The 12912-nt window shown below is 44.1% G+C and overlaps 1 protein-coding gene across 5 annotated transcripts in view; it reads left to right on the top strand.

Moving 5' to 3' along the window:
• The window catches only part of LOC134213488 (tRNA-dihydrouridine(16/17) synthase [NAD(P)(+)]-like), a 359207-nt gene extending 348366 nt beyond the window's left edge, over nucleotides 1–10841 (top strand). For all 5 annotated transcript variants that reach the window (XM_062692578.1, XM_062692581.1, XM_062692579.1 and 2 more), the window contains 4 exons: nucleotides 9281–9476; nucleotides 9544–9792; nucleotides 9858–10332; nucleotides 10395–10841. In XM_062692578.1, the coding sequence (XP_062548562.1) occupies nucleotides 9281–9476; nucleotides 9544–9792; nucleotides 9858–10332; nucleotides 10395–10610 (1136 nt within the window). In that variant the 3' untranslated portion in view covers nucleotides 10611–10841. The remainder of the gene's footprint in view (nucleotides 1–9280; nucleotides 9477–9543; nucleotides 9793–9857; nucleotides 10333–10394) is intronic.
• The last annotated feature ends 2071 nt before the right edge of the window (nucleotides 10842–12912 follow it).

Genomic DNA, 12912 nt, shown 5'->3' with positions numbered 1-12912 from the left:
ATGTATTTGAAAAGTGTAAACGCTGAGGGAGTAGTGGCTATGAAGCTGATCTGCGGCAAGTCAAGAGTCGCTCCGCTGAAGGAGCTCAATCGAGTGGACAATGTAGGAGTTTCGCCGGCGGAAATGACGATTCCAAGACTGGAGTTATGTGCAGCCGTGTTATTGGCGGAACAGTTGAAAACAGTGCGCGAAGCCTTGGAACTTGACTTTCAACGTATAGTTCTGAGGTCCGACTCAAAAATAGTGTTGTGTTGGTTAGAAAAACCGAGCTCTACCCTGCCAGTATTTGTTCGAAACCGTGTTATGAAGATTCTTGACTTGACTCCAGATGTCGAGTGGAAGCATGTTGGTACAAAAGACAATCCTGCGGATCTCGTGTCCAGGGGGGTCCAACCAAGGGAGTTGATGAGAAGTGAGTTGTGGTGGAATGGTCCCGGTCTTTTGGATGGTGCGGATGAGGAAGTTGATACAGGGTATCTTGAAGGTGGTGACGAGTGTGATTATGTCTTAAGTGTGTCTGAAGAGATTGCAGCGGTGGCGACACAAGATCGCAGACTGTACGACGTGATTCAAGGCCGCAGTGATTATCGTAAGACACAGAGAATATTCGGTTACGTGACTCGGTTTATTCACAATTGTAAGGTGAAGAGACTAGGTGTCGATCGTAGAAGCGGCAGTTTGCTTGGTGTTGACTTCCGTGATTCATTGTTAGCAATGGTGAGAATTGTTCAAAACGTCGTTTTCGATGCTGAAATCAAGAATATTGAGCGGGGTAAACTGGTGAAAGGTAAACTTCGAAACCTGAACCCCATTTTTGATAAGGGTGAGAGACTGCTAAGAGTAGGGGGTAGGATCAGACATTCGGACTTGCCTAGAGATCAGAAGCACCCTATAATCTTACCCGAGAAGAATTTTTTTACTGACTTGGTGATCGAGACAATCCACCGTGAACAATTGCACGTCGGACTGAATGGGTTACTCGCAAAGGTTCGACAACAGTTCTGGCCAGTTAATGCGAAGCGAACAATAAATCGTGTATTGGGAAAATGTGTGAAGTGTTTTCGTGCAAATCCAAGGGATGTTGTGCAATATATGGGGGATCTTCCAAGTGTGCGCGTAACAGCTGCTGAACCGTTTTTACGAACTGGCGTAGACTATGCTGGCCCGTTTTTCTTGAAGGAAGGTCGGTTCAAGGCCCCAAGGAAAGCGTTTATATGCGTTTTTGTATGTATGTGTACTAAGGCAATCCACTTAGAACTTGTGGGTAATTTATCTGCGGATGGATTTGTGTCAGCGCTGCATCGTTTCGTAAGTCGAAGAGGAAATGTTGCAGAGTTGCGATCCGATAACGGCACCAATTTTGTTGGGGCTAATCGAAAACTGACGGAGTTGAGAAAGTTACTGGTGTCGCAGGCATTGGATAACAAGGTCACGGAGTTTTGCCAATCTCGTGGTATAACTTGGAAATTTATACCACCGCGTGCACCCCATCAAGGGGGACTCTGGGAGGCTGGAGTTAAGTCCGTGAAGAACCATTTGAGTAAGGTCTTAAATGAATCACATTTAACTTATGAAGAGATGTGCACTTTGCTACATCAAATAGAAGCCATACTCAACTCGCGCCCGATGGTTTCGCAAAGTGACGACCCTATGGACTATCAAGCACTGAGTCCCGGACACTTTTTGGTTGGGCGGGAGTTAACAGCTATTGCTGAGCCTTTCTACGACAACGTGAAGGAGTCGACGTTGTCTCGGTACCAAGTGATCCAACGAAGAAAGCAAGCGTTTTGGCGTCGATGGTCTGCTGAATACGTTACGGAACTGCAGAAACGTGGCAAGTGGTACAAAGATCCCACCTTGTTACGTGAAGGATTGCTAGTAATGTTGAAGGAAGACAATTTGCCTCCGTTAACATGGAAGATTGGGCGAATTGTTGAAACACATCCGGGCAAAGACGGCATCGTTCGCGTGGTAACCGTGCGAACTAGTTCCGGAGTCTACAAACGAGCGACGACGAAAATCGCAGTGCTGCCGATTGATGATCCGTTCATGGGCGATGGAGCGTCGAGCCATCCGGCTCCGGGGGGAGAATGTTTACCCAAAAATAGGATGTAAATGAGTATTAGTTGTTTTCCGTGCAAGTTACACAGGTTAGATTTCTTGACAGACCAGATTTGCTTGATATCCATTGCAATTTGTATTTCCGGTTAGAGCAGCAGCAAAATGTATTATTTCTTTCACTTGAATAAATACCGTTGAGAAGTACGGATGTAGAGTTATCTGAAAATTACAGTCCATTAATTTTTTATTTAGACCACTGAACTCCCGAAGTAACAAGCGTTTTGTAGATAGTCAGTTTGGTACGGCGGCGAACTCTATTCGATCGGAGCGTCTTGCGGAGTCCAAAGTACGTACGATTTCCAGCCACTATGCGTCTCCGAGTTTCTCTGCTGGTATCGTTATCGGCGGTCACCAGTGAGCCCAAGTACACAAATTCTTCTACCACCTCGATTTCGTCACCACCGATAGAAACTCGTGGTGGGTGGCTCACATTGACCTCTCTTGAGCCTCTTCCTATCATGTACTTCGTCTTCGACGTGTTGATGACTAGTCCAATCCGTTTAGCTTCGCTTTTCAGTCTGATGTAGGCTTCCTCCATCCTCTCAAAGTTACGTGCCATGATATCAATGTCGTCGGCGAAACCAAATAACTGGACGGACTTCGTGAAAATCGTACCACTCGTGTCAATCCCTGCCCTTCGTATTACTCCCTCCAAAGCGATGTTGAATAGCAGACACGAAAGACCATCACCTTGCCGTAACCCTCTACGGGTTTCGAAGGGACTCGAGAATGCCCCTGAAACTCGAACTACGCACATCACCCGATCCATCGTCGCCTTGATCCACCGTATCAGTTTATCCGGAAATCCGTTTTCGTGCATTAGCTGCCATAGCTGGTCCCGATCGATTGTATCATATGCGGCTTTGAAGTCGATAAATAGATTATGTGTGGGCACGTTGTATTCGCGGCATTTCTGCAATACCTGACGTATGGCGAACACCTGGTCTGTGGTAGAGCGTTCACCCATAAATCCCGCCTGGTACTGCCCCACGAACTCTCTTGCAATTGGTGTTAGTCGACGGCATAAAATTTGGGAGAGTACCTTGTAGGCGGCGTTCAGCAATGTGATTGCGCGGTAGTTGCTACAATCCAGCTTATCGCCCTTTTTGTTGATGGGACACACGACACCTTCCATCCACTCCTGCGGCAGAACCTCATCCTCCCAAACCTTGGTAATCACCCAGTGCAGCGCTCTAGCCAGTGCTTCACCACCGTGTTTAAACAGCTCTCCTGGTAGTTGGTCAACTCCAGGGGCTTTGTTGTGTGTCAGCCGGCCGATCTCCTCCTGGATTTCCTGGAGATTCGGAGCCGAAAGTCGCATGTCCTGCGCGCGTGCTCCTAGGTTCATTACCATACCGCCACCGTTGTCTGCCATATCGCCATTCAGGTGCTCTTCGTAGTGCTGCCGCCACCTTTGGATCACCTCACGCTCGTTCGTAAGAAGGTTCCCGTTTATGTCCTTACACATATCGGGCTGTGGCACGTGGCCCTTACGTGAACGGTTCAACTTCTCATAGAACTTTCGTGCGTTATTAGCGCGGTACAGTTCCTCCGTCTCTTCACGGTCTCGATCTTCCTGCTGACGCTTTTTCCTCCGGAAAATCGAGTTTTGTCTGTTCCGCGCCCGTTTGTATCGTGCCTCGTTCGCCCTCGTGCGGTGTTGCAGCAATCTCGCCCATGCTACATTCTTCTCCTCAACTAACTGCTCACATTCGCCGTCATACCAGTCGTTTCTCTGATCCGGAGCCACCGTGCCTAGTGCAGCGGTTGCGGTGCTTCCAATGGCGGATCGAATATCTCTCCAGCCATCTTAGAGAGAAGCTGCGCCTAGCTACTCTTCCGTAAGGAGTGCCACTTCCAGCTGCTGTGCGTAAATAGTCTTGGGCTAGTCTACCGTCAAGAGTTTTGAACGCATACATACCGCAACGAGGTATTGGTCGGATTCAATATTAGCACTGCGGTAAGTGCGTACGTTCGTGATGTCGGAGAAGAATTTACCGTCGATTAGAACGTGGTCGATTTGGTTTTCCGTTACTTGATTAGGTGATTTCCATGCGGCCTTGTGGATATTCTTACGGGGGAAGAAAGTGCTTCGGACTACCATTCCGCGGGAGGCTGCAAAGTTTATGCATCGTTGGCCGTTGTCGTTCGATACGGTATGCACCGGTCCGATGACCGGTCTATACATTTCCTCCCTTCCTACCTGAGCGTTCATGTCACCGATGACGATTTTGACGTCCCGCAGTGGGCATCCATCGTATGTCTGCTCCAGCTGCGCATAGAACGCTTCTTTCTCGTCGTCGGATCTCCCTTCGTGTGGGCAGTGCACGTTGATGATGCTATAGTTGAAGAAACGGCCTTTTATCCTCAGCTTGCGCATCCTTGCGTTGATTGGCTGCCACCCAATCACGCGTTGGCGCATCTTTCCCAGCACTATGAAGCCGGTTCCCAGCTCGTTGGTGGTGCCACAGCTTTGGTAGAAGGTAGCCGCTCGATGCCCGCTTTTCCACACTTTCTGTCCTGTCCAGCAGATTTCCTGCAGCGCTTCGACATCGAAGTTGCGGGGATGTAATTCATCGTAGATTATCCTGTCGCAAACTGCGAAGCCTAGCGACTTGCAGTTCCATGTTCCAAGCTTCCAATCGTGATCCTTTATTCGTCGCCTAGGTCGTTGCCGATTGTATCGAGTCGTATTATCTTCTATGTCGTTCGTAATAGTTGTTTTTAAAGGCGGCTTATTGGGCCTGCGCAAACCTCGTGTCTCGTCGGAGGGCCGTCGTGTCAGGGCTGTTTAACGTCCCACCTAACACCAGGACTTGGGCTAGCCATAATGGCGGTTGCTATAAATAATTCTGACAGTAACTGCTTCCGACGCTTAACTAGCTTCGACGCTGATTCGTTTCTAAGCAACCATTTTACTTTATTTATTTATTGACTGCCGGAAAAAGATCAACAATTGAAAAAAGAGAATTGGGATTTTTCTAAGAATTTTTAATGCTAAATTTTACATTTCAGGTCTCAAAGTCGATGCATGGAGACACAAAAATATTATTTGACAAATAATAGTGAGCTTTCATCAATTGATTTTGGATCTACAGCTAGGACTCAAAGTGTTTCACTCAGTAAAAATGGAAGCACATCTCAAGCCTTAACGTTCGAAAGTGAATCATAATTACGAATTGGCGGATTCGTTGTGCAGTTTTAAATCATCTCGGCTACCAAATTAAAGATGTCCTACACTGCCAAAAATATCTATATAAGATATATGTGTCACCGTTATAAATTTTTGCAATAGCTCCGCCCTAATATAATCCATACAGAACCACACATAAATTAAATAATTGCTAATTCGAGACCACACATAAAGTTTATTTGGATATATATTTTATTAGTAGCTCGCGTGGAGAATGGTTATGTGTGCGCTGATATACATCATAAGTTAAATCTATAGATTTTTTCCAATAAATATGTGTGGATTTTTAGTAGTGTAAACCAATCAACTTATAGTCTTTATCTACATTCATGTTTCTGCTGAGTGATGTTGCTTTTAGTCGTTTCCTTACACAGATAAACCCATTGTTTTCTGTTCCTGGAAAGAAAAGGTTGGAGGTAGAGGACTTTCCACAGGATAACAAGCTGCTATATAGCTGCATAGAAAATTGATACCGGAATGTTGAGGATATCAAATTCGGGAATATTACAATGTACCTAGCGCCAATATGAAAAATGGCATATTCAGAGCATGGAAAACATATTTCCAATGAAAATGACCCTGTGGGTAGGAATGATTTATAATCTTATATATAAAAATGAAATGGTCTGTGTTCGTACCCGCATAACTCGAAAACGGCTGGATGGATTTTTTTCATTTCTTCAGCAGAAACATTCGTTATAGTTTCCGACGGGTTTATATGATATTTCCTAATGCGAAAATTACGAGTAAAGTTGAGCAAATCGTAAAAAACTAAAATTGTGATTCCTATGCGAACTTTTCATGGGCAGTTCGGAATGCACATTCTCGCCTACTATGCAGGACAACGTCTGCCGGGTCAACTAGTAATTTATAAAATATAATTGCTGTAAAGATAATAAGCTTAGTAAGCTTGTTAAAGCTTGAGGATGAGTGTTTCCTCATCATTGTGAATAGAAAATGAATACTTCTGGGAATTTATTTATGATTTATCTATTTATTATACTTTTCCATTATGGCGACATTTATAATCTCCCCTATATTTTTATCCTCAGCATTTTTCTATCCATTGTTCTACGTAGGTGAGGGCTGCTAGCGGTCGTGTTTAATTATATTATGTGAATTTCTGATGAAGTTTCAGTAAGCTATTGATTTGAACGCCACCAGGGAATCGAAAGCCAAGACGTATTTAGATTTCATAGCCACTTCATGTTCGATGACCTCGCTATATGTCGAGCCAGCCTGTACAGCTGCGTTCATAACCCGTTTTGTGTAAAACATCCTGTGGGTTTTTGCCATGCATAAAAAAACTAAATGCCGAAAGATTACAAGGATTTCCTTTTGATGCTTTGACGCTGAGATCTGAAAGGATTAAATTTTAAATTATATAAATTAAAACGGCACCTGCAACTTTACAATTTTTTTCTGCCATCAGTAAATAAACAAGGTAAAATGATTGCTATGACACCGCCCAGCAGCGTCGGAAGCAGTTACTGTCAGAATTATTTATAGCAGTCGCCATTATGGCTAGCGTGGAAAGCTGGATACAGTCAAAGCAGCCATTAACGACCCAACGAAGAACAACGTCGGGTATGTGGGACTAAGTCGACGGATTGGTTCGACGAAGAGTGCAGACAGATTCTGGAGGAGAAGGACATAGCGCGGGCGGTCGCGCCACAGCAAGGTACCCGGCAGAACGTGGAACGTTATAGACGGAAGCGGAGACAGCAGAACCGCCTTTTTCAGGAGAAGAAATGCCGCCTGGAAAAAGCGGAGTGCGAGGAGATGGAACAGCTGTGCCGTTCTCAAGAAACACGCAAGTTCTATCAGAAGCTCAACGCATCCCGCAAAGGCTTCGTGCCGCGAGCCGAAATGTGCAGAGATGACTACGTCGGTTCAGCGGACGATAGAAGCCAACCAGCCTCCACTTTGAGGGAAGTTAAGGATTTCATCCACCAGCTAAAGACCAATAGAGCAGCTGATAAGGATGGTATCGGAGCTGAGCTCATCAAGATGGGCCCGGCAAAGCTAGCCAACGGACCAGATCTTTACTGTACGGCAAATTCTTCAAAAATGCCGTGAATACCAGGTCCCAACGCATTATCTGTTCGTTTATTTTAAGGCGGCATACGACAGTATAGACCGCGTAGAGCTATGGAAAATTAAGGACGAGAACAGCTTCGCTGGGAAGCTTACCAGATTGATCAAAGCAACGATGGATGGTGTGCAAAACTGTGTGAAGATTTCGAGCGAACACTCCAGTTCGTTCGAATCACGCCGGGGACTAAGACAAGGTGATGGACTTTCGCGCCTGTTGTTCAACATTGCGCTAGAAGGTGTCATGCGGAGAGCCGGGTGTAACAGTCGGGGTACGATTTGCAACAAATCCAGTGAATTTATTTGTTTCGCGGATGACATGGACATTGTCGGCCGAACAGTTGCAAAGATGGCAGAACTGTGTACCCGCCTGAAACGTGAAGCAGCAAAAGTTGGACTGGTGGTGAATGCATCAAAGACAAAGTACATGCTTGTGAGCGGAACCGAGCGCGACAGGGCCCGCCTGAGAAGCAGTGTTACGATAGACGGGGATTGCTTCGAGGTGGTCGAGGAATTCGTCTACCTCGGATCCTTGCTAACGGCTGATAACAATGTTAGTTGTGAAATACGAAGGCGCATCATCTGTAGAAGTCGGGCCTACTACGGGCTCCAGAAGAAGCTGCGGTCAAAAAAGATTCGCCACCGCACCAAATGTATCATGTACAAGACGCTAATAAGACCGGTTGTCCTCTACGGACATGAAACATGGACAATGCGCGAGGAGGACTTGCAAGCACTCGGAGTATTCGTGAGACGGGTGCTTTGGACCATCTTTGGCGGTGTGCAAGAAGACGGAGTGTGGGGGCGGAGAATGAACCACAAGCTCGCCCAACTCTACGGCGCGAACCCAGTATCCAGAGGGTAGCTAAAGCCGGAAGGATACGATGTGCAGGACATGTTGCAAGAATGCCGGACAGCAACCCTGCAAAAATGATGTTCGCTTCCAATCCGGCAGGTACGAGACGGCGTGGAGCTCAGCGAGCGAGATGGGCAGACCAGGTGCAAAACGACTTGGCGAGCGTGGGGCGTATTCGAGGATGGAGAGATGCGCCCTCGAACCGTGTATTGTGGCGTTAAATTGTTGATTCAGTGTTATCGGTTTAGATGTAGACTAAATAAATGAAATGAATGTGTAGCATCAACGCTTTTGATACAACGTTTGGATCCACCGAAATGTTCCGTTCACTGTATCATCATCTCTGCTTTGCCAGAGTTAGAAATAGGAGGCATTAGGACATGTATTGTTTAATTAAACAAATAAGTTAATTTATAAAACTCGACTCAACACTATTTTATTTAAATAACATACTGTCACAATTTTTTATAGGTACCCTTCAATTGATTGGGAATCTGATTGCAATGCCGTATATTTTCAGTTGTTTTCTCAACCAGAAATATTTTCATCTCTAAAGATTACAGACTGCAACTCCTTCTTCGAATATCCAATATCGTACATTTGAGTCCCTAGAATTATTCCGCTAAAAGTCTCAAATATACAAAAAACACCATGAACGAATAGTAGAATTACATTATCGTTTAAAATTAAACGATCGTGTAAAATTAAACGCTTTTTTTGTATTGGTTAGCGAGACTTTCAGCCCAAGGCTGGCTCGTCTCGTATAATAAAGTTAATAAACCACTCTAAATGGTCGCCGGGGTTCAGCCAAATCGCACCAAGCGACTTTTTGACCGACTTGTGATTTTTTTTCTTAAGTAAAACGGAAATAAATTCATGTGCACATTGGGAACTTGGGCAAAAAAATAGTTAATTTTTAAATTGGCGCTTGGTGCGATTTGGCAGAACCCCGACCGAATGTTGGTACTGATCCGGCAAACAAGTCTACCTAATCAATCGTTTCAATCCTATTCTAGTCTCAATACTCCACAAGCAATTGAGCGTTCCAGTGACGTGCAAAATTCGCATCTTCGAGGATATGAACAAGACCATCCAGTACGCCAAGATGCTGGAAGCCGCCGGGTGCCAAATGTTGACCGTTCACGGTAGAACTCGTGAGCAGAAGGGACCACTGACCGGTATTGCCGATTGGAAGTATGTTAAAAAATTGAAGTAAGTTGCTAACCTTGATCAAGATCCACCCGTAAGAGCAACACTGAACTGTCTTTTTTGCTTTTAGAGAGATCCTCAAAATCCCTTTGCTGTCCAATGGGAACATCATGTGCGTTGAGGACGTACATCGTTGTATGCAGGAAACCGGTGTAGATGGTATCATGACAGCCGAAGGAAATTTGTTCAACCCATTTTTGTTCGAGGGTGTCAATCCAACCGCGTGGAGTGTTGCTCTTGAGTACTTGGACATTGTGGAGCAGTATCCGGCTCCAATATCTTACATACGTGGACATTTGTTCAAGATTTTCCATCATTTGTGAGATATATGCATAACTAAATTTACTATCCAACGATGTTAAATAATAAATTAATTGATTTCAGAATGAACTTAAAACCGAATGCATCCTTCCGTGAACGAATGGCTATCTGCCATAGTGTGCCGGAGTTTCGAGCGATTGTTCAAGAACTCAAAGCTAAGTACGCTCCTATTCACGAAGGTCGCCAACCTTGGACCGATGAAGAACCCAGCTTACCAGCTTCGGACTCTATTCAGGAACCGATCTACAACCTATCGCTCCCACCGTGGCTCTGTCAACCGTACATCCGTGCACCACCGGAAGTACACCGTCAAAAGCTCCAGGAAGCAACGCGTCAGGCGGCCGATCCAAATCGTGAAAAACGTAGGTTCTATGATTCGGAAGGGAACGAAGTGTCCCATAAGAAAATGAAGAAAATGCGACGCGTCCAACGTAGACCTAACCGCGCTGGTCTTCTGCCGGGAGATCCAAATCGTCAGCCGGGTAGGCGGTTCGATGATATTTGTAAAAATGCTAAAATTAAATGCATTAATCCGATGGTATGTTCTCTTAGTCTCGCCAATAGGATATATATTTTCAATCTTCTATTTGCTCACCATAGGGTATGAAATGTGAATTCACGCTGTGTCGTGTCTGCTGCAAGAACCATTGCTACCACACTAATCAGGACTGTGCCGGGCATAAAATTTTCATCAAATCGCGTCGCGACAAAGCGATAACGCTGACCGAATTGGAGAGGCAAGCTGCCTTGAGCAGTAAGGAAGATAAACAACAGCAATCTAACGTTCAACAAAAACAGATGGATGTCGACAGCTGATGTGAAATACGAAGGTATGACTACTACCTCCAGTTTTGTTTATAACGACGAATAGAATTATCTTATTATCTTAATAAGTATCTGGAGAATTATTAAGAAAATGTTGAACTACACAACTAAAATTGAAAATTTATGCCGATAATCCCTTATAACGATCCAAACTCAAATACTTGAATGGCTTAAGCTAAGAATTATAGAATTGTCGTACAACAGAGGCTTCCTGCTCATTTTTTTGTCCCTTTTTGGTGAACTTCACTCAACAATTAGTGCAGCAAGTATATTCCGGAGCTAAATAAAAAACGACGCGTAGCTTAGTTAGAGTTTCCATAAAGACTAATATCAGCCCCTTTATTCGACTTCATTTTACCTAGATAGACTTAGGTTCATCGAGTACGTCGGAATCCGTTTAACGTTATTTCGCCTGTCGCCTACACACTAAATGTGTATAACCACAGCTCTTCCCCCTTGGAAAGATTATCTTATCTCATCATCTTAAAATCTAAACTTCTTAACGTTCGATACTTAATAGCTAATCATTATTTCTCACTTCTTATAAACAAATTTATATTCTCTGAACTCTAATCCTTTAGATGATAATCCATGTCTACTAATGACCCTTATTCTTGTTTACGGACGAACGATATTTTCGAACGAATGCGATTCGTTCGAACCGTTTCTCCATTTGATTTTGCTGGCGTAAACGAAAAAGTGCTTAAACTTGCGATCGAAAGCGCGTTTGTACGTAAACAAGAATATGGGTGAATATCTTTCTCAATCTCTTCGAACGCTTTGGAGTAGACTCAAGCAATTCTTCTTCGCTTGTCGAATTTTCAACCGCCTGCGCTGCCGCATGATTACGTTTTCTTCTTCTCATTTCGCTTTCGAAGAACCCGTGGAATTCCTTAGTTTCTGTTCTAGATGCTGGCTGCTATTCTCTCAGGCTCCAGCGGATAATTGGGTTATGGTAATCGCTTCGTTCCTTTACTCAAACGTAGCTGCTCACGATTGGCAAGGATTGGAACGCTTCCAATTTGAACCTGGAATGTGTTACGAGAACTTTTTGCCTTTCTGGAAGCTTTGTCAGCGGAATGAAGGTATCTGATTGTGGAATTCGTACAGGATGTGAATGTTGTCTGAAGGGGAAGCAATCCCGAACATCATTACCCAAGACGTCAGAGACAAAGACGACAGTTAACTCGGTGAGTGAGAAACGCTACATCCTTACACTTGTAGATGATTACAGCCGATACTGCACGATTTTCCTGTTGAAATGTAATTCTGAAGTACCAAGCAAAATAATAGAATTTTCAACATACGTGAAAACACAATTTGGACGAAACCCCAAGCGGATCAGATCCGACCGAGGAAGGGAATACTCCAGCGAACGGCTGATGACATATTACCGAGAGAAAAGAATTCATGCTAAGTTCACAGATGGGTATTCACCGCAGCAAAATGGAGTGGCGGAAAGACGGAACAGATATATTATAGAAATGTGTCGTTGTATGTTAATTGATTCCAAACTTCCAACTCGGTACTGGGCAGAAACAGCAAATACAGCGGTATATCTACAGAACCTTTTACCAACAAGATCGATCTCTGATGTTACTCCATACGAGGCCTGGTGGGATAAGAAACCTGACGTCAAGCATCTCAGAGTTTTTGGGTGTAAAGCTTTTGTTCACATCCCTAAAGAAAAACGACGGAAGTTGGATGAGAAGTCGACACATTTGTTGGGTATTCAAACTTTTCAGTCTCTCGATACTTACAATCACTCAAAGCTCTAATAGCTTTAAATAAGGGTTTATGTTTCGGTTGGGTTGAAGGCACAGAAACGATCTTGATTTGTTCAGGGTCAGAACCAAAGTGATTCGACGTCGTTTTATTCCTTATATTCAGACCGAACTGTTATATACATTTTCCTACTGTTCGACACCACAGTATACCTTGATCGTACAGTACATTTATCTTAATCCGTATACAATAGCTCTTCCTCCTTTAAGTAAATCTTTAGATATTCAAATTTAATTCGAAATTTAATCAAAAACCAATTAATTTCAATTCGAAATGACAATAATCATAATAGGACAAAATTCATTACATAACAATTCGAACTCAGATTAACTGAAATTAGTAATTCACTTATTTAGAATCAATAATGAAAATCAGCATCGCGTTTCAAGATTCTCTTGCGTTTAGATCGGCGTGGTGGATCTGGTAGGTTTGCTGAACTGGCATCTCGCTTTCGTTTGTCGCCGCTTCTAGTGGTTACGACGGGAGTTCCCTGAGCCCACTAACTTCT

The sequence above is a fragment of the Armigeres subalbatus genome, chromosome 2 (assembly GCF_024139115.2).
Source record: "Armigeres subalbatus isolate Guangzhou_Male chromosome 2, GZ_Asu_2, whole genome shotgun sequence".
Classification (NCBI taxonomy): Eukaryota; Metazoa; Arthropoda; class Insecta; order Diptera; family Culicidae; genus Armigeres; species Armigeres subalbatus.
The sequence above is the reverse complement of the archived record's forward strand: the minus strand, read 5'-3'. Positions and strand labels throughout refer to the sequence as shown.